The sequence below is a fragment of the Anguilla anguilla genome, chromosome 12 (genome assembly GCF_013347855.1).
Source record: "Anguilla anguilla isolate fAngAng1 chromosome 12, fAngAng1.pri, whole genome shotgun sequence".
NCBI lineage: Eukaryota > Metazoa > Chordata > Actinopteri > Anguilliformes > Anguillidae > Anguilla > Anguilla anguilla.
Genome location: NC_049212.1, coordinates 40265094 through 40290408, shown reverse-complemented (window position 1 = coordinate 40290408; position 25315 = coordinate 40265094). Strand labels below are relative to the sequence as shown.

At 51.5% G+C, this 25315-nt stretch overlaps 1 protein-coding gene across 4 annotated transcripts in view; it reads right to left on the bottom strand.

The window, feature by feature from the left end:
- LOC118210445 (contactin-5-like) overlaps positions 1 to 25315 on the bottom strand; it is a 206945-nt gene that overhangs the window by 91447 nt on the left and 90183 nt on the right. For 3 of the 4 annotated variants that reach the window (XM_035386653.1, XM_035386655.1, XM_035386654.1), the window contains exon 3: positions 12533 to 12733. The exons of the other annotated variant lie outside the window; for it this stretch is intronic. In XM_035386653.1, coding sequence (XP_035242544.1) covers positions 12533 to 12733 — 201 coding nt within the window. The remainder of the gene's footprint in view (positions 1 to 12532; positions 12734 to 25315) is intronic. 4 annotated transcript variants of the gene reach the window in all.

The window sequence follows — 25315 nt, the reverse complement described above, 5'->3', positions numbered from 1 at the left end:
AGCATCCCGCCGTTGTCCCCGCCCGTCTCCAGGAAGAGGCCTGTGTCGTTTTTGTGATGTGAGCGCCTGCGTTTCGTTACAGTGTGTTTACCTGGGGGGGCGTGGGGAGGGGGGTGCAGGCAGGGAGGCGGAGACGCAGGGCCGTCGGTGTTAAGTATTAAAAAGTTAATGCTCTATTTTACGGCTAATCACAGTTTGCCGTTTGGGTGCTCCGGGCGTTCTTCGGCCTCGTTTCTGCCGCCGTGTTTCGGGTTCTCTTTCTTGTTTGTGAAGTGCGGAGAGACACAAGCTGCCCTTGCTCGTCAGAAGAAGTGAAATACGGCTGACAGCCAAAAAAGAAAAAAAAAAACAGAATAAAAAAACACGGAAAAGTTCAGCGTATCCACACGTCTGCTACAGCAGCACTTACTGTAGCATACACAGTACTGTAAAAATATTGAGAAAACGTTTTTCCTGCAATTTATTACATAAAGGGCTTGTACAGATGGATGCACAATACAAAACAAACACACACACACGCAAACCCGCAGACGCACGCACAAACACACACACACACACACACACACACACACACACCAAGTACACTTTCTTGCTTTACACCACAAACCCCCAAATGCTCCTGCCCCCTGCCATTGTAAAGCTGGCTGGTCCTTAGTAATATACATCATCAGCTTGAATATAGTTAATCACACTTAAAAAATATGTTTTGACCAATCAGAAGCACATAGAAATGAAATAATTTTTAAAAAGAACCCAGAAATGTAACTACAAGAACTTTAGGAACTACCCTGACAATCACTCCAAGATAATAAAAAAAGTAATTATTCCCTTTAATCAGCGTTTGTATTTAGTGAGATGCAGGCAGGCAATGAGCAGCGTCTCTGCATAGGCCTGGCAAACAAAAGGGAATCTGTGAGAGAGCCCAGCCGCTCCCGCTCTCCGCCACACAGCGTCGAGCCCCCGCGCAAACCGACCGCCTCCCGACCGAACCCGCTCCTTCAGACGGCGAAGAGCGAACTCCTCATCGCCGAAAACGCTCCCCGAACACGCGCGCGCCCACGCGCTCCCCACGCGATCCCCACGCGCTCCCCACACACGCGCTCCCCACTCGCTCCCCACGCGCTCCCCACACACGCGCTCCCCACGCGCTCCCCACACACGCGCTCCCCACACACGCGCTCCCCACGCGCTCCCCACACACGCGCTCCCCACACACGCGCTCCCCACGCGCTCCCCACACACGCGCTCCCCACACACTCGCTCCCCACGCGCTCCCCACACACGCGCTCCCCACACACGCGCTCCCCACGCGCGCCCACGCGCTCCCCTCGTTTACAGCCTTCCGCTCCAGCGGCTCCGCGCCGTTTCCTTCCGCGGTTAATAATTCACGCCCCGCACGTCGCCATGGGCCGAGGCTGCGTCGTTCTGCTAAAACACACAACGCTGTTCCAGCCCCCAGAGGAAGAGCAGAAGATCAGCCCCCCGCCGGGGAGCAGCACTCACGAGCAAGACGAACGCTGAGCAGGCCGGAAGCCTCTGTCCTCCAGGCTCATTACCCACAAATCAATTGGTGGCCTGATTTCTATTTTATATGAAATTCGCAATTCGTTTAAAATATACTGTACATGAAAACTAACCCCCAGGAAACCATGTCAAATTGGACACACGCAACCATTCATAATAAAGTCTTCCGAGACTTAAAGACAATATATGATAAAGGTCACAACTCATCTGACAAATGCATCATGCGTAGAACTAATGCATGTACGCCACGTGATTACATAACTATCATTTCATAACGCATTGAAAGAATACAGAAAAAGTTCTAAATCCCTTCATTTTCTTTATTTCCATTGAGGCATACACTAGTCTCTTCATTGCTGGAATACATTTGTACATTTTCAGTTTCACCTTTCTAGAGAAGAGCTATCATTATATCCATTACATTTATATTACATTACATTTTATTTGGCAGACACCTTTATCCAAAGCGACAATCCCACATTCTGGATGCATTACTCATATCCAAAGCAAATGTGCATATCAGGAACCCCATATATCTACAAACCAAGGAAACCTTCGCTCAGCATTGACTGACCGACATTGACTGACTGAGATTTTTGAAGCTGGGAGAGACTTCCTGTTCTCACTCAGGGATAATAAAACAGAAATAAGCCAGCTGTGATGTCACTTGGAGCTGCACCAATCAGAGTACACAGGCAACAAGCATTGCGACACCAATGGCGATTGGTGGATACCTTCTGGCTATACTTCCGGAGTCCATGAAATAGAATTACCAAGAAAGTCAGACAATATCCACAAAGCACCAATAGCATCGTTTGATTGGTTGTTACTAACAGATGTATTCTATGATTAATGCTCTTTATGTTTTTTTATGAGATAAGTGACATCACAATGGGCTTGTTCTTATTCTAATATGGACAGCATGTCACAGAGTTTGTGAGCTGTTAACTGCTGCCCCCCCCCCCCACTGGAAATGCCAGGGGAACTGAAGAACACTGCACAGCCAGAGTTCCATCTGGGTTCAGGCCGAGCCAATCAGCAGCAGCGGGCGAGGTGGGTATATGTGCCAGCAAACTCGAGGCCCTCTCTCTGTTCTCTGCTTCCCATTATCCCTCCTTCACCGCTCCTGCTCGTCAGAAAGAAGGCCGAGGACAGAGTCTGGCTTCACCCTCGCAACGGGACTCGCCTGTCAGGTGATGCTACCTAGCGAGCCGAAGAACTCAATTTTACAACAAGGCTCTCTCGCCTCTTAACTCAGATACAGACTTTTTTCAGTTCAATTCAATTCAGGTCCTATTCAATTCAATCCAATTCAATTTATTGTGTACTGCGCTTTTTTTCAGAGAGCTGTCACAAAGATGCTTTACAGAGAGCAGGAGGAAAATTGGGCAGAAACCAGGCCTGAACCCCAAAAAAGCAAGCGAGGTAAAAACTCCCCAGTGGGAAGAAAAAAAAGGACTCAAACTGTGGTGAGAAAAAACCCCCCAGCGGGGAATAAACCTGGGGAGGAGATGGCCGGTCTGGTGTAAGACTCGGACTACGGTCAAGTCGCTGGTTTTTGTGTAGAAAATTAAACCGTCAGCTTGGTTGCCAGGGAGACGCGCGGACATGGCGGCGATCGTTTCCCAGGGTTCCCGGCATGACCCCTGACCTCCGGGACACCCCCCCCCCCCACTCTTGCATCCCACCGCTGTGCAGATGAGAAGGGACCCAAAAAGGGACCCGTCCCAGTGTCAGACAAGCTCCGCCTCCACGGCGTCTTCCTCCAGCATCGAGGCACACTGAGCGCACAGTCAACCATGCGCCCAAAGCCTTTAAAAACTGGCAACAGACTTAAAAGTAGTTTTAAATACAAATGTAATGATAAATTGTGTAAAAAAATACTAACATATTACATTACAGTACATTACAGCCATATAGCAGACGCTCTTATCCAGAGCGACTTACACAACTTTTACATAGCATTTTACATTGTATCCATTTATACAGCTGGATATATACTGAAGCAATGCAGGTTAAGTACCTTGCTCAAGGGTACAACGGCAGTGTCCTTACCCGGGAATCGAACCTGCGACCTTTCAGTTACAAGCCCAGTTCCTTACCCACTGTGCTGCACGCCGTCCTCCATATCAAAATGCCTCTACATTGGATGTCTTTCTGCAGACTTTAGCTGACTGGCAGCAACAAATTGTGTCTTAGTTACAGATCAAATTACCGTTGCTAAGTATTTACACGTGATGTATAAATAAGGATGCAGGACTTGCCTGTCTCTGGGCAGCCCTCCTTGCAATATCAGAGGGTTCCCATCAGCAACATTCCATTTGGACAGAGAAATTAAACGCTTATATTATTCCTCATTCCTTAAACGCTTATATAAGTCATGTGTAACAGGGTGAAAAAATGATTCGGCTTTCCAGTTTCTGCACAATGTCCATTCAGTGTATCTGAACAGGCCAGAACAATGGATTCACCAACAAGGTCAGCAGATCCGCGCATAAAAAATGAAAGAGAAGAGCTTCTGTTCTGCGCATGGACTCTGAGAGAGACAGCACTTAAAGCATTCCGTTTTCTCCATATTTCTCCCACTCAGTAGGTGCCAGAAGACAGGTTTCAAAACGGCCATGACAGGGCTTGATCACATTTTCTTACTGGTTTCGAAAGCACAGTTATACATAGCAAAACAAAAAAAAAGAATGGAAAAAGGACCCAATTTTTTATGGCAGGTTTCCAGACCTGGTAGCAACTCAACGTTCACACACTCCAAAACATCCTCAAATGTGTTAATGCACTGACAGCAGCGGTAAGAACCAACCAGCAGCTGCACAGCGCGATACGCTGAGGTGTGGAGCACAGACCGCCACTGGTCGGGAGCACAGACCGCCACGTGTCGGGAGCACAGACCACCACCAGGAGCACAGACCGCCACAGACCAGGAGCACAGACCGCTACATGTTGGGGGCACAGACCGCTACGGGTCAGGAGCACAGACCTCCACCAGGAGCACAGACCGCCACAGACCAGGAGCACAGACCGCTACATGTTGGGGGCACAGACCGCTACGGGTCAGGAGCACAGACCTCCACCAGGAGCACAGACCGCCACAGACCAGGAGCACAGACCGCCACGTGTCGGGAGCACAGACCGCCACAGACCAGGAGCACAGACTGCCACAGACCAGGACCACAGACCGCCATGTGTCAGGAGCACAGACTGCCACAGGTCAGGGGCACAGACTGGCACGGGTCAGGGGCACACGCTGTGGAGGTGCCTGAGCTCAGGTTCGGCACAGGGACTGGGGGGAATGTCAGTGGCAGCAACGGCACTTCAGTCAGCCACAGCAGAGCAGAGAGGCCTGTTCTCCCCAGCCGGGAGTCCCCCCCCTTCCCCCCCCCCCCCCCTTCCCCATGACAGGCAGGAAATGTGAAAGCAGTAAAGCCAGGGTGACAGCACTCGCTCGTAGAACCTGGGGGTAGGACGGGGGGGGGCGGGGGGGGTGGGTGTATGACAGTGTTGGATCGTAGAACGCGCGAAGGCGAGGGTGGGGGGTTGTGGTGTATGACAGAGCTCGACTGCTGAACGTGTGTGTGTGTGTGGGGGGGGGGGGGGTTCTGCAGCGTTCGCCGTTCGCCGTGACGCCGCAGTCTGAACACGGGGAGAGCAGCCGACGGCAGCGAGCGCAGCGGGTAACTCCGACGGGCGAAAGTCCTAAATGAGAATGGCGCGGGCAGCACGGTGGTAAAGGCCAGTCCGCGAGGTGCCACGCCCGTACCCACGGGCACCGTTCTCTCTTCCCAGATATCTGCACACCGCCCCGGGCTGTCCTTCACAGCCACCGCACACACACACACTCCCAATAACGGCAGCCACACACACCGCCAGGACACAACAGAAGCTGGCGCAAATACACCAGGGCGTGGCTCCCTCTCTCTCTCTCTCTTTTCTCTCTCTCCCTCGCTCTCTTTCCCTCCTTCCCTTCCTCCTTCTCTCTCCCCCTCTCCCCCCCTCACTCCCTATCTCTCTTTTCTCTCTGTCTGTCACCCTTGCCATTTAATTTCTTTTTCTTTTTATTCTCTTTCTCCTCATCCCCTCCTTTTTTATCTTTCTGTCTTTCTCTCTTGCTATTTGTTTTTCCAACTTTCTCTCTATTTTACCATTTAATTATCTTTATTCTTTTTCTCCCTCTTCCTTTCTCTCCTTCTGACCTTCACTCTTGCTATTTATTTCTTTTCACTCCCTTTCTCCTTCCCTGTCTCCCTCCCTCCCTCTCTTTCTCTCTCTGTGTCTTTGTAACCTCGCTCTCCCTCTCTCTCTCAGTGTCTCTGTAACCTCTCTCTCCCTCTCTCTCTCTCTGTGTCTCTGTAACCTCTCTCTCCCTCTGTGTGAGGGATGTGCTCTGTCGGGTCCCGTGTGATCATTAAAGGGAGGCCGTTTCCTCTCAGTCCGGCCCTTTAAGGCTCAGGCAGAGCCGGACGGCTGCAAGGCGAGCTGCGGTCCGGCGAGGCCCGCGGGGCTGTGGGCCGAGCCTTCCTTTGTGTCCCCGCAGGGCCACCGTACGCAGGCCCTACAGCGCTCAGACAGAGAGCGGCGGGGGAGGGGGGGGCTTTCAGCCTCGCAGACGCACAGAAGAACCCCCCCCCCCCCCCCCCCACTGAAAGATTAAACGGCGTCAGGTGAGTCGCTTAAGAGGCGGGAGGCTGAGAGTAAATGACTGCTCAGGGCCACACGCTGCTCTGAGCTGACATTATCCCAGACTCACGCTGTCTCTGATGAAAGTGAAGAAAATGAGCGCCCCCCCCCCCACCTCTGTCACTTCATGTCACTTAAACGTTGAAAAGGAATAAATATTTATTTGAAGTGTTTTACCCTCATTTATTCATGTAGTAAATGTGGCCTATTTTGGATGGTGGTTACAGTGGTCACACAGGGCCCACTAGACCTTAAATATCTTTGCAGAAATAAAAAGTTTTAGAAAAAATAATAATGAAAAAGGGCAAGCGTTTGTCACACAGGGCTTGGCACCCCTGACTGCACAATGGCCTCATCTGGGGAGCGGAGTACCTGCCGCGGGCCCAGCTGAGCTCCACGGACCGGTCTGGTGTTCACAGCCCTCCTGAAAATTCAGCGCCTGCGTGATTTTGTCTAAACACACACACACACCGGTCCTTTTTTGTGAACGACAGCGTCTCTTTTGAACCTGCGGTCTCCACGGCGACAGTGCTGTAAATGCACATCAAACGCAGATGCAGATTGCATCATCAGGGCGTATCGACTGGCTTGCGTTCCATTACTTAGCTGAGGAAAAAAAACATTTTTTTTTTTTTTTAAACGTCACTTTGATCATTTTGCCAAGCAGCTGCCGCGCGCGGCACGTGGCGGTCTGTCAGTCAGACGGTCTGTCAGTCTGGCGGTCTGTCAGTCAGGCGGTCTGTCAGTCTGGCGGTCTGTCAGTCAGGCGGTCTGTCAGTCTGGCGGTCTGTCAGTCAGGCGGTCTGTCAGTCTGGCGGTCTGTCAGTCAGGCGGTCTGTCAGTCTGGCGGTAAGGCACCGCCGTCTGCCTCCCTTCCCCCGACCGCGTGGCGGCTCTGACAGGTGACGCCTGTCCCCCAGAAACCTCGCTATGATGGATTTCATCGACAGTTACTCTCCCACCACATCCCGTCCACGCACTTTACCCGCGGTAAATCTGCGTCATATTTCTGCTAGAGGCAGAATGTGGGGGACGGAGTCGGGGGGGGGGGGCTGACGGGTTGTAACGGCGACACACCTCGACAGCCTCCTCTCACCGCTTGGGCTCGACCTGCACGTCTCCAACGCCCGCTGTTTCCACGGCAGCGCGGCTGAACAAAGACCCTGCGCTACCGCGGAGCCGCGGGGAGCTGCCGCTGTTTCACAGAGTGGAATCTTCCAGAGAGAGAACTCCACAAGATCAACACTGCGCTCCACAGCAACTGCAGCACAATTTAAATTAAAATAAATAAATAAAAAACACAATGGATAACACAAGGACAGTCAAAGGTCCTTCATGGGCCATTCGAAGCAAAATTAAAAATGGTAAAAACATAGATTATGGTGGCAGTAAGACCGGGCCCTCATGCAGTGCATAGGTGCATAGTGCATAGTGGCTGAAAGCACGTAAAAACCTTCCTGTGAGACACAGGCAGCCGCATTAACACTATACAGACCAAACAAACACCACAGAGTTCAGCGGGAAGAAGCCGTCTGTATAACTACAGGAGAGCGAAACCACACGGCACGCGGTGGTGACAGAGAGGAGGTGACTGAGAGGCAGAGAGGAGGTGCAGAGGTGACAGAGAGGCAGTGTGGAGGTGACAGAGAGGAGGTGTGGAGGTGACTGAGAGGAGGTGACAGAGAGGAGATGCAGAGGTGGCAGAGGCAGTGTGGAGGTGACTGAGAGGGTGATAGAGAGGCAGTGAGGAGGTGACAGAGAGGAGGTGACTGAGAGGCAGAGAGGAGGTGCAGAGAGGAGGTGTGGAGGTGACTGAGAGGAGGTGACAGAGAGGCAGAGAGGAGGTGACTGAGAGGCAGTGCGGAGGTGGCAGAGAGGAGGTGATAGACAGGCCGTGCAGAGGTGACAGAGAGGAGGTGTGGAGGTGACTGAGAGGAGGTGATAGAGAGGCAGTGCGGAGGTGACAGAGAGGAGGTGCAGAGGTGACTGAGAGGAGGTGACTGAGAGGCAGAGAGGAGGTGCGGAGGTGACAGAGAGGCAGATAGGAGGTGACAGAGAGGAGGTGCAGAGGTGACAGAGAGGCAGAGAGGAGGTGATAGAGAGGCAGTGCGGAGGTGACAGAGAGGAGGTGATAGACAGGCCGTGCAGAGGTGACAGAGAAGAGGTGTGGAGGTGACTGAGAGGAGGTGATAGAGAGGCAGTGCGGAGGTGACAGAGAGGAGGTGCAGAGGTGACAGAGAGGAGGTGCAGAGGTGACTGAGAGGAGGTGACTGAGAGGCAGAGAGGAGGTGCGGAGGTGACAGAGAGGCAGAGAGGAGGTGACAGAGAGGAGGTGCAGAGGTGACAGAGAGGCAGAGAGGAGGTAACAGAGAGGAGGTGCAGAGGTGACAGAGAGGCAGTGTGGAGGTGACTGAGAGGAGGTGACAGCGAGGCAGAGAGGAGGTGCGGAGGTGATTGAGAGGAGGTGACAGCGAGGCAGAGAGGAGGTGCGGAGGTGACAGAGAGGAGGTGCAGAGGTGACAGAGAGGCAGTGTGGAGGTGACTGAGAGGAGGTGACAGAGAGGCAGTGTGGAGGTGACTGAGAGGAGGTGACAGAGAGGCAGCTCTGTGGCGAATAGCGGTAGAGCACAAGGACAGTGGGATGAAAGGAACACCGCAGACGACCAATAGGAACCGAGCGGCAAGAACAGCCCCTCACAGGAGTAATTACACCTGCCTTACACACAAGCGCAAATTAAAATCCAACCTGGCTGCCCTTGGAAACAAGCGATATTTTTACAATGGCAATGTTCTAAACAGCGCCAGTGGAAAGGAAAATGGGCATAATTGTGTCTCGTCCTCTCCTTGGTACTTTTTTTTCTTTTTTTCTGAGATCATGAAAAGAAAGGGCTAAGTGCTTTGCACAAAGTGAACAGCTCACATGCAAGGACACAGTCTTGCAAATTAGAGCAATCTGGAGCCCTCAAAGTAATACCCTACATTCATGCGTGCGCTCTGCAGATGCATGCAGGTGGAAAGTGATTTCCTCTGATCGTGGGCACGCACGCACGCATCATCGATCTCTGAGCTGAGCTGGAGGGCTCGCCCTTTACGTGGGGTCCGTGTGGACCGTGACTGCCTCTCCTCCTCCAGTGTGCAGTCAGCTGGGAGGGTCACTGACACTGATGGAGCTCGGCCGGAGACGGTGAGAACCGCCCGCTTCAGCACGCGCGTCTCTCCTCACGGTTCGGAAGCGCCGCTCGAGGAGCCGGACAGGAAGTCGCCGCGGCGCGACTCACACCCCGTGTTTGGCCAGTGACCGTTTCCCACCCTGCAGGTCACATGCAGTAGTAGCAGTAGTAGTGCTACAGGGGAGGGAGAGGAGAGTCTCTCACTGACCGAACTGGTTGCTTTTTTGGGCACCTGTCCAGCGAGTGGAAGGAGCTACAGTGCAGTGGGGTTCTAGAGAATCCAGCGCTAACCTGAGTCTGGAGGGCTTAGCAGCGATCTGGAGAACCCAGTGTTAGCGCTCATCTAGATAAAGCAGCACTACTGCTAATCTAGACAAACCATCGCTAAAGCTAACTTGGAGAAGCCATCGCTAACGCTAATCTGGAGAAGCCATTGCTAATGCTAACCTGGAGAAGCCATTGCTAACGCTAACCTGGAGAAACCAGCGCTAATTCTAACCTGGAGAAGCCCTCGCTAATGCTAATCTGGAGAAACCGGCGCTCCTGTAAATGCTAATTCGTACAAATCAATGCTAACGCTAACCTGGTTAGCTTAACAGCGCCGCTGAGAAAATAACCGACACTTCAGTTTCTTTTTCGGTGTTTAAATAATTAATAGATCAGCGGCGGTTTGATTATTTGAATTGTGGCTTAATTTGGTGGATAAATGGTGTCTAGGCCGAAGTCTGAGGTTTCTGGGTCCCAACACCCATTTCTGAGATTACAGTAAATGCCTTAACTGGACCGAGCCACCCAAGACCCTGCATCCACCAACGATGTACTGTGATGTTACAAAAACATCCAGAAAGAAAACGATAACATTACATAAAACAGTGTAAATACTCGTGCAGCAGAATCTAATGCTATCAGCTCCGATGACTCCACACACAAGCAGGCACATTATTAAAAAAAAAATAAAAATCAATTTTACTTATGAATTATGCAGGCTATTCAAATGGGCAAGAATAATGAATCATTTACATTTTCATGGTGTGCAAATCCATGCACTGTGGGTGAAACAATTTCATCTCATGCTTGAGGAAATAAAAAAATAAACTTACCCAGGAGGTGTTCAACATGTAATATATATGTAACACACAATATTTATTATTTATTTCTAATTATATATGATATGCTGTGTTAACATACCCTTACGATCTAAAACTCAACAACGCTAAGAATCTAGTATTGATTTAAGTATAATTTGAGAACTGTGTGCTGAGAGACGTTCCGTGGCGTAGGAACGAAACACCTATCCCACAATCCCTCAGCGACAGACGAGACGGGTTCCCTCCAGATAATCACCGTGCCCTCCGGGGGGGGGGGGGGGTGGGGGGGGGCAGACTGGGGGAATCAAACAGCGGCTGAGGCTGAGCACGGCCGGCTCTGCATTAGCGACTCAGGTGGTGGGGGGGTTTATGGGGGGGGGGGGCTTCCCGACAACCTGCTGGTGCTGCACGGTATTGATTGTGTGCTGCCAAAGTCAGCTGAGTCAAGTGACCTCTGCTCTAGTTTGTGGAAGCCCTCAGGTAATAAGAAGAAACTCAGACTTATTCAAACTTCACGGTGATAACCACAAAGTCTAAAACACCAAGAGAAGCTAATATGGGTTGCAAGGGTCTTTGTGTGAACAAAACTGTGGTTATGTAGCTAAATGCAACGACTCATCTTTTTCAGACACCTGCTGCTAACCAATAAGAAACAAGAGCAAGGTCCGACTGTATGATCTCTCATTCATGCTTTGGAATTACTCTGACTTGTTAGACTTTTTCCCTGATTAATTAATCATTAAATAATTTTGGAATACGAGAAACCAGTCTCTCTTCCTTCATGTTAAAGTGAGATTTCCACTACACCACATTATTTATTTATGACCGTGCCGGATACACCGGGGGGGTCCCTGCTGGGATTGAGAAAACAAATCTCTCCAGTTTTTTATTTATTAATTTTCTTTGACAAATTTATCCATCAGAAAACTTGGCTCCTGGGTTGATATCCAAAGCCAGGGGGAGAGCTGGATCCTGCCGTGACCCCTGCCGCAGTCTCAGAGAGGGCCAGGCCCGGGTTTATCTGATACTGCACACAGAATTAAGAGCGCAGCGCATGACTCTCACAGAAATAAGAGCGTAGCGCATGACCCCCCCCAGTCTCAGAGAGGACCAGGCCCGGGTTTATCTGATACTGCACACAGAATTAAGAGCGCAGCGCATGACTCTCACAGAAATAAGAGCGTAGCGCGTGACCCCCCCCGCACCCCCCCCCCCCCCCCAGTCTCAGAGAGGACCAGACCCGGGTTTATCTGATACTGTACACAGAATCAAGAGCGTAGCGCGTGTCCTCCCCCCCCCCCCCCCCCTCCCAGAATTAAGAGCGCAGCGTGTGACTCTCAGTGGGCCCGGCCTAGCCGAGCTGAGCGTGCCCAGTAGACACGCTCTGCGGAAGCCAGACTGGCGGTTAGAAAACCGCCAAAGACAAAGACGTATTTAGCTCAGCGTTTGATGTTACAGCAGGCGTGCCCAGAATTGATGGCCTGTATTGTTTTTTTTTTTTTTTTCTTTCCTCTCTCTGAAGAATTCAGCTGAAGAGGAAGAGGAGGAGTGGAACACTGCCTCGTCACACACAGGCTGTGTGCAGCAGGCCCTTACAGAAGGGCAGACTCTGTCCTGTTCACAGTATCACCATGTGAGTGCACCATCCTGGCTCTCATCCAATAAGACGGTGGCAGCACATCAAGGCACAAAACGCTTTTCTCTTCTTTTAAACGTTCTCCTCGCTGTTTGCTCAGTGTGAAGAGAGCAGCGCAGCAGATCACCCGACGGTTCGGGCGAAGCCTTTATCTGGGCTTATATGGAACACCAGAGGACTTTCTGGTCATAATGATGATTCCACCCCAGCCCAAACTCTCCATGAATACCCCCCCCCCAAACCCCCCCACCCCATGTAGGGTGACCAGATCCAAACAGGCCAAAGTCAAGCTGAGCAGGATCATTTTGTGGGATGTCGCTGGACGGAGTGGGATGGGGTCAAAACACAGGACCGTATGTGCATGTGGGAAACCGGGTCATCTCGCCCCCCCCCCCCCCCCAATCCCCTCCCCACCCCTCTGCTCTCACCTTTGCTCCCCGGGTCCTCCTGGGACCCCCACAGGCCGAGGGGGGACAGGTGAGGGGGGGAGAGGGGCTCCGGGGGCCCCGCGCCGCGATGGTGCCGCGCCCGGGCCCCGGAGGTGGGGGGCGAGGAAGGCGAGCTGTCCGCCGGCGTCCCCGGCTCCGCCCCGTACGCCGCCGGGATCCGCCCCAGCGTTCCGGAGAATTCTGCAAGAGACATGGCGTCACGGTGATGCGTTTCCGTGGAGACCGCACAAGGGGGGTCACCACGGCTACTCCACTCCGGAACACCCTTCCAGCACTGAGGGCAACACTACAGAATCAGTTTAAAACATTTAAAAAAAAAAAAAAACTGGTTTCAACTGCATGTAGGCCCTTTCACTGCTGAATTGCTCCAGTCTGAATGGGTTGTGTTCTAAATGTTTTTACAGAGTGCTTTCACAGCATTATTTTCTGGTATGTCTGAAATGTTATGTCAATTACGAAAGTGATGTGCAGTTAAAGTGATTATTACTACGGTGGGATGCTGAGCAAAAAGAGCACGCAGAAATACCATCCATTGTGCTGCGATGGGCCTTCCAAAGAAGAAACTCGTTTGTTCCATGACATTTTAACTTTAGATTGGTGACTTTCTGTACTTTCGTACTTTTATTGGGTTTCTCGAGCAGCAGATTTACTGCAAACGCAGTTTTTTTTTGTCTGTGTGGACAGCTCCGCGGAGAGCATATTACAGCTATTGAGCTCCTTGATTAGAAAGTCTGCGCAGATGTTGAAAGACTTGGCTCAATCAGTCCCAATTACAACAATCTTTTTTTTTTTTTATAACTCCAGACTGGATTGCAGTATATTAATCTGCAAGACAAAAGCCCCCAGAAGCGCCATGTCTGCTGAGCCAGGAAACAGCCCAGCAGGAGTCCATTCAGACAGCCGCACACTCACACTCACACTCACACTCACACTCACACTCACACTCACTCGCACGCGCACGCGCACGCTCACGCTCACGCTCACGCTCACGCTCACGCTCACGCTCACACTCACACTCACACTCACACTCACACTCACACTCACACTCAACACTCAACACTCAACACTCACACTCACACTCACACTCACACTCACACTCACACTCACACTCACACACACACTCACACTCACACTCACACGCACACGCACACGCACACTCAACACTCACACTCACACTCACACTCACACTCACACTCAACCTCACACTCACACTCACACTCACACGCACACTCACACGCACACTCACACACACACACACACACACACTCACACCCACACCCACACCCACACTCACACAAACACACACACACACACACTCACACTCACACTCACACCCACACTCACACTCACACGCAGACGCACACTCACTCACACTCACACGCACACGCACACGCACACGCACACGCACACGCACACACACACTCACACGCACACTCACACTCACACGCACACGCACACGCACACGCACACGCACACGCACACGCACACGCACACTCACACGCACACTCACATGCAGACGGAGACGCACACTCACACTCACACTCACACGCAGACGGAGACGCACACTCACACTCACACTCACACTCACACGCAGACGGAGACGCACACTCACACTCACACGCACACGCACACTCACACTCACACTCACACTCACACTCACACTCACACTCACAGGCAGACGCAGACGGAGACGCAGACGCTGTGCTTTTCTGCTGCATTATTCCCAGCGTTCCTGCTCTGCAGTGTGTGTCTCTCAGGTGACATAAAGCTCCGTTGACCTTTGCTGCAGAGGATCCCAGCATACGGGCCTTCGCCCCAGAAGCTCCCTGAGGCTCCCAGCTCCTCACGGCAGGCCTGCTTCCTCGACGGGCACACTCTGGGACTGCTTCACTATTGAATGCTTGACCCAGTTTCGGTTATTGTAAATGTTTATCCATGCATTCACAGTCACACCACACTATACCACAATACACTACACTGCACTATACTACAATACACTACACTACACTACAATACACTATACTTCACTATTCAGCACTATACTATACTATACTATACGTACTATACAACATTATACTACACCTACTGTACATACTATACTAATAACTGTACTATACTATACTCTACTGTACTATAGAATTCTATACAGTATATTCAGCTCAGTGTTAGTCATTCCAAACCATTTTCATGAATGCACAAGCCTTCAAAGCACAACAAAAGAGTTTCAGGGTAAAGCAAACCATACAAGTAAAAAAAGGAAGAAAAAAAAATGAAAAGACCAAACACCAACGCAAAGTCACTTAACTGGGCATTGGGCCTGCTGCATTTGGCCCATAATGCCCGGGGTACTGTAGGAGGGGAAAACAACACCTCTCTTCTAACCTAATGTCAATCATCTCGCGCGTACGCGGTGGCCCGGAACATTCTGTCTCAGGTATTGTTCCGGAATATGCTATAAATGTCCCGGCTGGGTTCAGTTCGGGGGACGGGGGGTGACACGGTGACATTTGGATAGCGCCGGTGTCATTTTCCCTCATAACCTCTGGGTGAGTGCTCCCCCGCTCTGTGGAGGGGGGGGGGGGGGCATTGTCATCTTCAAACACAGCCCTCTCTGAAGTAAAAGAGATGTTTTAGACACGGGCTGAAGGCCGTCACTCAGCACCATTAGGCAGAGTGGGATCAGACTCGCCTTCTCAGGGCACGAGTGCACCGGCACAGCATTACAGAGCCATCAGAACCCTGCGCTGCACAGCATTACAGAGCCATCAGAACCCTGCGCTGCACAGCATTACAGAGCCATCAGAACCCTGCACTGCACAGCATTACAGAGCCATCAGAACCCTGCACTGCACAGCATTACAGAGCCATCAGAACCCTGCACTGCACAGCATTACAGAGCCATCAGAACCCTGCACTGCACAGGAGAAGCTCTGCGCATTTACTATCATTTGCTCCCTCAGCCGCAGATGCCCTTCATTAAACTGGGCGGAAACGAGCTGAACGTGATTCGCATGAACGGACGGTAAATAAACACGGCTACGCCCAACACCGCCGCGGGTGCAGGGCTACGCCCAACACCGCCGCGGGCGCAGGGCTACGCCCAACACCGCCACGCGCGCAGGGCTACGCCCAACACCGCCACGCGCGCAGGGCTACGCCCAACACCGCCACGGACGCAGGGCTACGCCCAACACCGCCACAGGGGCAGGGCTGCGCCCAACATCGCCACGGGCGCAGGGCTACGCCCAAAACCGCCACAGATGCAGGGCTTCGGGAAGCAGCAATGGGGAAGAGCAGTGAGTATACACGCGGAGGCTCCATTTTGTGCCTTTATCAGACAGCACTCCTGATGAAGGTGCGGAACGCACGAGCTCCACGGCAACAGGCTCTACTCTGTCCTCATTGGCTGACGCGCCCCAGCCGTGCGCCCGCCCCATCCGGGCCCAGTCACATGCTGTTCTGGGCCCCCTGATTTAAAAAAAATCGGAAAAAAAACCAGACCAATAACAATAAAGCAATGGGACAGACATCCTTGAAATAATTTTTTCCTGTGGAAGGCCAGCTGAGGCACCTATAATAAGAGAGCAATCAAGACCAATCAGGCCGGTTCCCTGCAATCCGCCAAATTCGAGGGGGGGGGGGGGGGGGTGGTGAGGCAGGGGCTGGTGGGGGAGGGGGGGGGGGGGGGGTGGGTGCTTGATTGCCTGGAGACACAGATGATGATGATGATGATGATGATGATGAAGGCCGCTTGCTGTGGATGATTTCGCCGTCGGTCGGCGTCTGATTGACGCTCCAGTGCCGCGAGGGAGGCTCCTCGTCGTGAGCCAGATCTTCGCTCCCAAGTGCGCCAAACCCACCAAACCCACCAAACCCACCAAACCCATCAAACCCGCCCAAACCCACCCAAACCCGCCAAACCCACCAAAACCGCCCAAAACCCACCCAAACCCACCCAAACCCGCCAAACCCACCAAACCCGCCCAAACCCGCCAAAAACCCGCCAAAAACCCGAAGCCAGTCTGAATCGGCAGCGGCTTCCGCCGATCCTTCCTCAAACGCACACGACGGCGCTTTATGCTCACGGTTTTATTCACAGCAGGTATTAATGTTCACGTTCAGTCGTAAGCAATCCCTGCTCCTGGAGATCTACCACACTGTAGGTCTACACTCCAACCCTAACAAAGCCACACCTCATTCAGCTAGAGCAGGGCTGCCCAACCCTGCTCCGGGAGATCTACTGTCCTGTAGGTTTACACTTCAACCCTAACAAAGCGACACCTCATTCAGCTAGAGCAGGGCTGCCCAACCCTGCTCCTGGAGATCTACTGTCTTGTAGGTTTTCACTCCAACCCTAACAAAGCCACACCTCATTCAACTAGAGCAGGGCTGCCCAACCCTGTTCCTGGAGATCTACTGTCCTGTAGGTTTTCACTCCAACCCTAACAAAGCCACACCTCATTCAACAGCTAGAGAAGGGCTGTCCAACCCTGTTCCTGGAGATCTACCGTCCTGTAGGTTTTCACTCCAAACCTAACAAAGCCACATCTCATTCAACTAGAGCAGGGCTGCCCAACCCTGCTCCTGGAGATCTACTGTCCTGTAGGTTTTCACTCCAACCCTAACAAAGCCACACCTCATTCAACTAGAGCAGGGCTGCCCAACCCTGCTCCTGGAGATCTACTGTCCTGTAGGTTTTCACTCCAACCCTAACAAAGCCACACCTCATTCAACTAGAGCAGGGCTGCCCAACCCTGCTCCTGGAGATCTACTGTCCTGTAGGTTTTCACTCCAACCCTAACAAAGCCACACCTCATTCAGCTAGAGCAGGGCTGCCCAACCCTGCTCCTGGAGATCTGCTGTCCTGTAGGTCTACACTCCAACCCTAACAAAGCCACACCTCATTCAGCTAGATCAGGGCTGCCCAACCCTGCTCCTGGAGATCTACTGTCCTGTAGGTCCACACTCCAACCCTAACAAAGCCACACCTCATTCAGCTAGAGCAGGGCTGCCCAACCCTGCTCCTGGAGATCTACTGTCCTGTAGGTCTACACTCCAACCCTAACAAAGCCACACCTCATTCCCCAGCTAAAGATCTGCATTGAGCTGCTAGTCAGTAGAGTCAGGTGTGCCAAAATCAGGGTCGAAATGGAAACCTAGGGGATGGTAGATCTCCAGGAACAGGGTTGGTTACCGGTGCTGTAACGCCATGGCGACGACCATCGTTACTTCCTCCTCTCCCTCCTCCTCCCTCCTCCTCCTCTTCTGAAGCTGTCAATAACAGCCTTTAATAAGAACGCGGTTCAGGCTTATCAAACGCTCACCCTGTACACCTCCCTCCTTCAGCGGGGAATCAATGTTTCCGACCCGTGTGCCTCCACAGGGAATCGATCGCCATCGCGACGTGGGGCACGTGTGCTGCAAACAGCCCTGGCTAGACACTCAGGGGAAAAAAAAGCAACACTCTCTTTTTTAAAATAAAGGAAAGAGATCTTCCTTTCACACCTTTGTCTGTTACTCCTGTTAAACCGAAGGCCGCGAGGGAGAGAGCTGCTTTCGTTTCATGCACTGTAACTAATACGAATGAGATCACATTAGAGGAGCTAACATTAATTCTGCCTTCAGTGAGTCCACTTAATTTCAGGAATTATAACTCAATTTGCTTTTGGCACGGTCAAGTATGACCGTGCGTTAATAAAAAAATCTGCGTAATTACAAGGTGCGGTTCGCTCACTCATTCCATTGGACGATTCGTTCCGCATCAGTGCCCCCTGATAGGATTTGGGCCCCGTGAACGTCCAATCGCGAGCCGAGCTCCCCTGACTGTTACATACATATCGCTGAAAGGGGTTAAAGTGTTCCGTTTTTAGCTGTGAGAAACTGCATCACCGACAAATATCTGGAGTAATCGGGCGCAGAATCGACAGACGTATCTGTGCCGTTTTTTTTTCTTTTTTCCATCCCAGGTCGGCACCTGAGAACACGCCTGAAATATGATTTTCTTAAGCGACGCGCGCGGACCCAACACCGCGATATTGTTTTTCTCTCCTCACGCTCAGACTCCGGGTTCTCCGCACATACATCACTGTCGTTCACAATACGGCGGGCCCGGGCTGATCAAAGGACTAAAGAAAGAGAGAGAGAGTGAGAGAGAGAGAGGGGGAGAGGGGGAGAGGGGGGAGAGAGAGAGAGAGAGAGAGGGGGAGAGGGGGAGAGAGAGAGAGAAATTGAGAGAGAGAGTGAGAGAGAGAGCGAGGGGGGGGAGAGAGAGAGAGAGAGAGAGAGAGAGAGGGGGGGGAGAGAGCGAGAGCAAGAGAGAGAGAGAGAGAGAGTAAGATCAACTTGTCTGTAAGACAAATTTACTGATGCTGCTCTCACAGCCCCACAGCCCGAGCGCCTGACCACAGCTGGCACAGAACCGCGCTGACCTGGTAAATAAACACTCTGTGTACTCACACATATAAAAATTCACTCCAGTCACCGAAGCCTAAATATACACACAGGCGTGGCAGTGATAGAATAGAATAGGACCCACCGCAGGGCCAAACCAATCTGGGAGACCAAACATCATTAGAGAATTCAGGGCCATTACGACAGGAAGGGACAGGGCTTTATTAGACCCCAGTGGGCTTTCATTTGTTTGTTTCAAACTGTACCGTATAACTGCATAATTAAGAATAAAATAAACCGGAACAAAGCTCTTAAGAGTCCTCTGAGAGTTTATTATTTTTGACCTGACTTTATGACCTGCTGAAAAGCTTAGCCAAGATTTTCTTTTCATTCCAACCACAATTGGCGCAAAAGAAATGGGCCTATTTGGATATTTTAAAAAAACAAAAAAAACAATGGATTTTATTGTCAAGCCGTCATCAGCGTTCCATTTTAGCACCTGAATTAAAACAAAACAGACTACTCAGTCATTGTTAACTCAAGAACATTCACTGAATACTTCTGCTGTTGAACCCGAGTCCTTCTCCATTACCTGTGTTAGTGGCCTCAATTAGATTCTATAAAAGACCAGATGGTTTTGATTTCAGTTTTTGTTTCTCTCTTTTTTACCTAGTTCGAGTGGACAAAAGAATTGGATATTTTAAAAAAAACAAAAAAAACAATGGATTTTGTTGTCAAGCCGTCATCAGAGTTCCATTTTAGCACAAGTGCAGAAGGTCAACGCGTGTCAAAAGTGAACTCCAAAAGTGTTACTACACGCAATGCATGCTGGGAGCATGCGGAGCTACAGCGAGAGAGCTGGCTGTTGGCACACTGCGGTGGAAGAACGACGCCATTCTCTGGCCGCCCTTCAGCGTCAGCTGGAGAGACGGGTAAGTTTTAAAAAGCGAATCCCAGCCGATAGCTCTGGGGGCCTTGCATTCACTCCCGAGGGTCGCTCTCTTTATGATGAAGAACAAATACTACGCCCCGCCACCCCACAGCTCTGCCAAGGCGCGCAAAAAAGAGACAAAGAGAACAGAATTACAGCCACTTTCAGAAAGCAATATAGGTAAAACATAAAAAAGAAAAATACTTTTTTTTCCTCCGCTTCCATTGCTCTCAAAGGCCGGAATTCTTTTGTCCACTCGGACTAGGTAAAAAAGAAAAAAGAGAGAAACAAAAACTGAAATCAAAACCATCTGGTCTTTTATAGAATCTAATTGAGGCCACTAACACAGGTAATGGAGAAGGACTCGGGTTCACCCATATCCAGCTCACAGAAGAAACAAAGCCTAAAACAAAAATGTCATTATTAAAGGATAAGCCTGACACGCCTGAATTAAAACAAAACAGACTACTCAGTCATTGTTAACTCAAGAACATTCACTGAATACTTCTGCTGTTGTACATTAGCTGCCTTCTGTTCAGTCATTTGAAGCGAGCGCGTGTGAAAACAGTGTCGCTGAACGGGGCTGTGAAGTTGAGATTACAAGCGCCGTGCCCCCCCCCCCCCCCCGCAATGACACGCTTCGTAAATTCCAACTTGTCGGGATCCCAGTCTTCTCGTTTGGGTCCCGGCTAATAGAGCTATGACGAGCCAGTCCGCCAAACAGCCGTTAAGATTAAAGCTAAAGAGAGAAGGAAAAAGAAAGAGTTGTGCCTGGCGAACTGAACTATCAACAAACGGCGTTAAATGAACAGATAGACGAAGGCTGCATGCATCCGTCCGTCCGTCCTTCCGTCCGTCCGTCCATACACACACTCACCTTCAGCCACGGTTCTGGAGGCGAGCCAGGGACAGGCCTGAGCCAGGGACAGGCCCCAGCCAATGACAGGCCTGAGCCAGGGACAGGCCCCAGCCAATGACAGGCGAGAGTCATCAGGACCGAAACGCTTTTGTCTGCTTGTCGAAGCTGAAGGGCACACGTGCAAATTGGCTGTCAGCTCCCTCTGATAAAGGCAATGATCCTCACAGATTGCTATGTACGAGATCCCTCTTTCTCTCTCTCCCTCCCTCCCCCCCCCCCGTTCTCTGTCAAGCCGAAATGACTGAGAAGGAAATGGGCAATTTAGAGAATGGGTTTACTGCAGGGGCTGAACCATTTCAGGATTTTGTGTCAGCTTCTCCTCTTAATTAATTAGCGCAGTCATGTCTGGATCTGGCATTTGTGTAACCGCCAGGTACAGCCGCAGACTGCAGGTGTATCCTACAGATTTTACTGTGCTCAGGTATGGGAGTGAACCAGTGTAGTTCATAGAACTGTCAGAAAACTACAACTAAGGTAATTGGCTCGATTGAAAACCAAAATGCAAACCAGCCCTCCAAGCATGGGAGTTGTGCACCTCTGATATACGGGGTTGTGTTGCGATGGTCCGGGCTTCCAGGTTTGATTTCCCATGATGCATCACTTGTGGTCACCCGCCACACACCCGCTTCACTGTGTCCAGCCCTCTAACGCAGGCCGTACTGTGGCTAACCGAACCTGCTAACATCGGGACCGAGCTCTGGACACATCAGGCAGAGCTGCCGCTAACGTCCGCGCCGCCAACCTCTGCTGCGTCCGGCCTAACTGAGCACAGGCTTCATCCCCTCAGATGTCTGGCTGTACACAGCGACAACGTTTCTGGGGGGATGTGTGGGGGGGGGGGGGGGCAGAGGAGTGAGTCAGTCACAGCAGGGCGGCGGGAGGAAACCGCTACGCTTACAAAAAAAAATAAATCACCATCAGCGTACCGCGCCGATTCTCCAAACAGAGAAGAGATGCTCCACAGCAAGGCCCGGGTCAATTCCTTTTCAATCCAGGTAATTAACGGCAATTCAATCCATCAGTGGAAGCACGGCCATAATGTTCAATGGCTACTCTGCAATTCATCAATTTAAAGGCATTGTTCAGAGCTGCACGAGTGTTTAATGGTGTGGGCTGTAGGCACGGCAAAACCACAGAACTGTGAAACACTGGGACAGCGTCTAGACAGCAGAGTGCAGGAGCTAACAGGCTGTCTGTCTGTCACTCAGTCTGTCTGTCTTGTCTGTCCGTCCATCCGTCTGTATCTCTGTCCGTTAGTCTGCCTGTCTGTCTGGCTGTCCTGTTCTTCCATCAGTCAGTCAATCAGTCAGTCAGTCAGTTAGCCAGTTAGTCTGTCTTTCGGTCTGTCAGTCTGTCCATCTGTCAGCGTGTGGAGAAACCCGGGCGAGTGTGAGGAGGGGTTCGGAGAAGGCGGGTCACAGAGGAGCTCATTTGGGCTCTACTGCAGGACGAGTCCTATTAGAGCCAGCAGGGCCAGTAATAATCAGATGTGACAACAGAGGGAAATTAAACACTGTCATATCAGCTATGTTGCTTGTTACTGCAGTGTGCGTCGCTATGGATACAAGCGGCGATCGATACGCACGTGCGGCGAGGCGCGGTATCTCCCTGGGGGGGGGGGGGGGGGGGCAGGGCGGGGGGTGGGGCGGGGCGGTGGCAGGGTGGGGGCAGGGCAGGGCAGGGCAGGGCGGGGCGGGGCGGGGGACGGGTTAACAGAACCCCCTGTGTCTCCCAGCTGTCTCTGCACATACAGGCCCGCGATACCCCCTCCCCCAGACACCCCCCCCCCCTCCCCCCAGCCGCTCCCCAGGCATCGCTGGAAATAAGTGAGATGTTTGAGCCTGATGGGGTTACTACAACACAGCTTTGCACAGATACCTCATTCATGCACTGCCCTGGCAGGACTGCACAGCTACAGAACATCTTACTGTCGTGTGTGTGTGCGGGGGGGGGGGGGGGGGGGGGTGGTGGGAGGGAGGGGGGGGGGGGGGGGTTTGGTGGTGCATGGGGGGGGCGGGTGGTGATAGTGGTGTTGGGGAGTGAAGGGGGGGGGTGTGGGAGGGCTGTGTGGGGGAGGTGGTGGTGGTGGGGGGGGGGTTGTGAGAGGGGGGGGCTGGCTGTCGTGAACAATCAGTCCGGCTCCGTTCTGTGTACATGCCCACCCCCCGGGGGACAGCATGTTTTTTCCCTCCTCCCTGCCGTTGGCCGTCAGCGTTCAGCATTAGCGTCTGGGGGCTCGCAGCAGTCAGATGCTACCAGCCCACGGCAGGTCTCTTCATCACCGGCTAACTGCCTGCCCAACAGCCGCTACGCATTCCAGGAACACTCAGCTCCAAACACAGAACAGAGCCTTCAAAAATATGCTTGTAGGCCTGGCCTGGAGCGCCATCAGGTCTCTGTCCAGGAGGTTTTTACCACAGATAAGTTCCACGGCAACAACAAAAAAAATTCAAGTAAATGACTGTATATAAAAATAAGTGACCTGTATCTTTGTAAAGCAACAACAGATATGAACTCCAGTGAATTTATCAAAAAGGACAGGTCCGTCTATAATTTAGCAATGAGCTTCAAAAATAGACAACCACAGACTGACATTGGACTGAAAACAACTGCAGGTACAGCTTCAATTTAACAGTGTCCTTCCAAATAAATGATAATGCACAGTGGGATTGGAAAAAAACTAGGCACCCTAGACCGGAATATTTTAAGAAAAGCCACAATAAAATGTGCAGTGCTGAATCAACTCTGATTGAGAACATTTTATTCTGACAGTAAATCTGCTCGCTATTGAACTCAGACTCTGTTAAACTGACACTGAAAATTTGACTGTAAATAAATAAATAAGTAAATAAACAAATGTTCGGCTGAATATGCGACAGGTCAGGGTTTTGAGCAAAGTGTCGCATTTTGTCTCACGGCCGTATCGCTTACTGGTTTTTTTTTTTTACCCGCCCAAAACCGTAAAACTGGAGCCTCCCCACGGTGCACAGCGGCGACTCCTCGGCACTCAGGGAGACGCCATTTCACGCTTCGCTCGCCCCCCCGCCACACATCCGCCACCTCCCCCACACATCCGCCACCTCCCCCATAAACGGGAAGAGCGGAGTAAATGAGAGTTACTACTGTTACTACTGGAAGAGTCTGTAATAGCTGTTATAAAGCAGTTACTACTGGAAGAGTCTGTAATAGCTGTTACAAAGCAGTTATAAGGCAGTTACTACTGGAAGAGTCTGTAATAGCTGTTATAAAGCAGTTACTACTGGAAGAGTCTGTAATAGCTGTTATAAAGCAGTTATAAGGCAGTTACTACTGGAAGAGTCTGTAATAGCTGTTATAAAGCAGTTACTACTGGAAGAGTCTGTAATAGCTGTTATAAAGCAGTTACTACTGGAAGAGTCTGTAATAGCTGTTATAAAGCTGTTACTACTGGAAGAATTTGTGGTAGTTGATTATGATGGAATCCCTGCTTTTTTGAAGGAAAGAATTTGCTTTCAAGAGGGTATCTATGGAAACGCCCGCAGGTGATGCTGCCTACAGGTCTTCTTCATTAACTCCAGTTCGCTCTTCACCCATGCAAGTCCCCGTTACAGCAGGTCCTGTGCTATTTGGTGAGCACAGGATGCAGTGAAGAGACTCTTCTCTTCAGACGAGTGCCAGGGAGGGCACTTAGCGTGGCATCTCACGGGCGTGACATTCACACAGCCCAGAAGCCACAATACGTCCTCAAATATAATGTCAGCCGAAATAATTGTAGCGTTTCCTTCAAACCGGCTGAGGGCCACAGGAGGGTCTGCTTTTGTTGTAAATGACCTTTCCCAAGTGTGTGTGTTTTTTTTTTTCTTTTTTATTTCTCTGTCTGTCAAGTCTGTCACGTTCTAATTTGGACTTGCGCTCTTTCACGTCCTCCGCCCTTGAAACGCAGAGATGAAATGGATGCCGCTGCGCTGTCCCCTGGTCCGTTTTGCGCAACCGTTTGCGAGCGCCGCCGTGAAATATCCAACATTAAGCTGAGGGGGGGGGGTGTGGAGTGGGCGGGGGGGGGGGGGGGTTGTGGGTGTGGAGTGGGGGGGGGTGGGTCGCTGTTTGAAACCCCCCAGGCGTGGGGTAATGCGCCCGTACTCAAACACCCCCGAGGTCTCCGGTGCATTACCCTGCAGAGACGAACACGCGCGCAACGCGCTGCGCAGTCAGAGGGCACAGCACCGAGCCGCGGCTGATTACAGCTCCATTTTCACACGGCGGCCTTGCGTGCCGTTCTGCTCGTTATCTACAGCAGGCATCCCAAAGGACCCTGAGCCAAACCACGAGGGGGGGCGGGGGGGACAATGCAAAAAACGCGAAAAGAAAATAAATCACCAGCACGGTTCTCTCCTATTAACGCGAGACTCTGTTATTCGCCGAAGACGGAAACAAGCTGCCACTCTCGTGTGCCTCTCCCTCAGGCGGGTCAAGAGGCATTTAATGATGCGTAATGGTGTCTGTGTGATAAATTCCCCCCTGGGGGAGAGAAGCCCCATCCGCT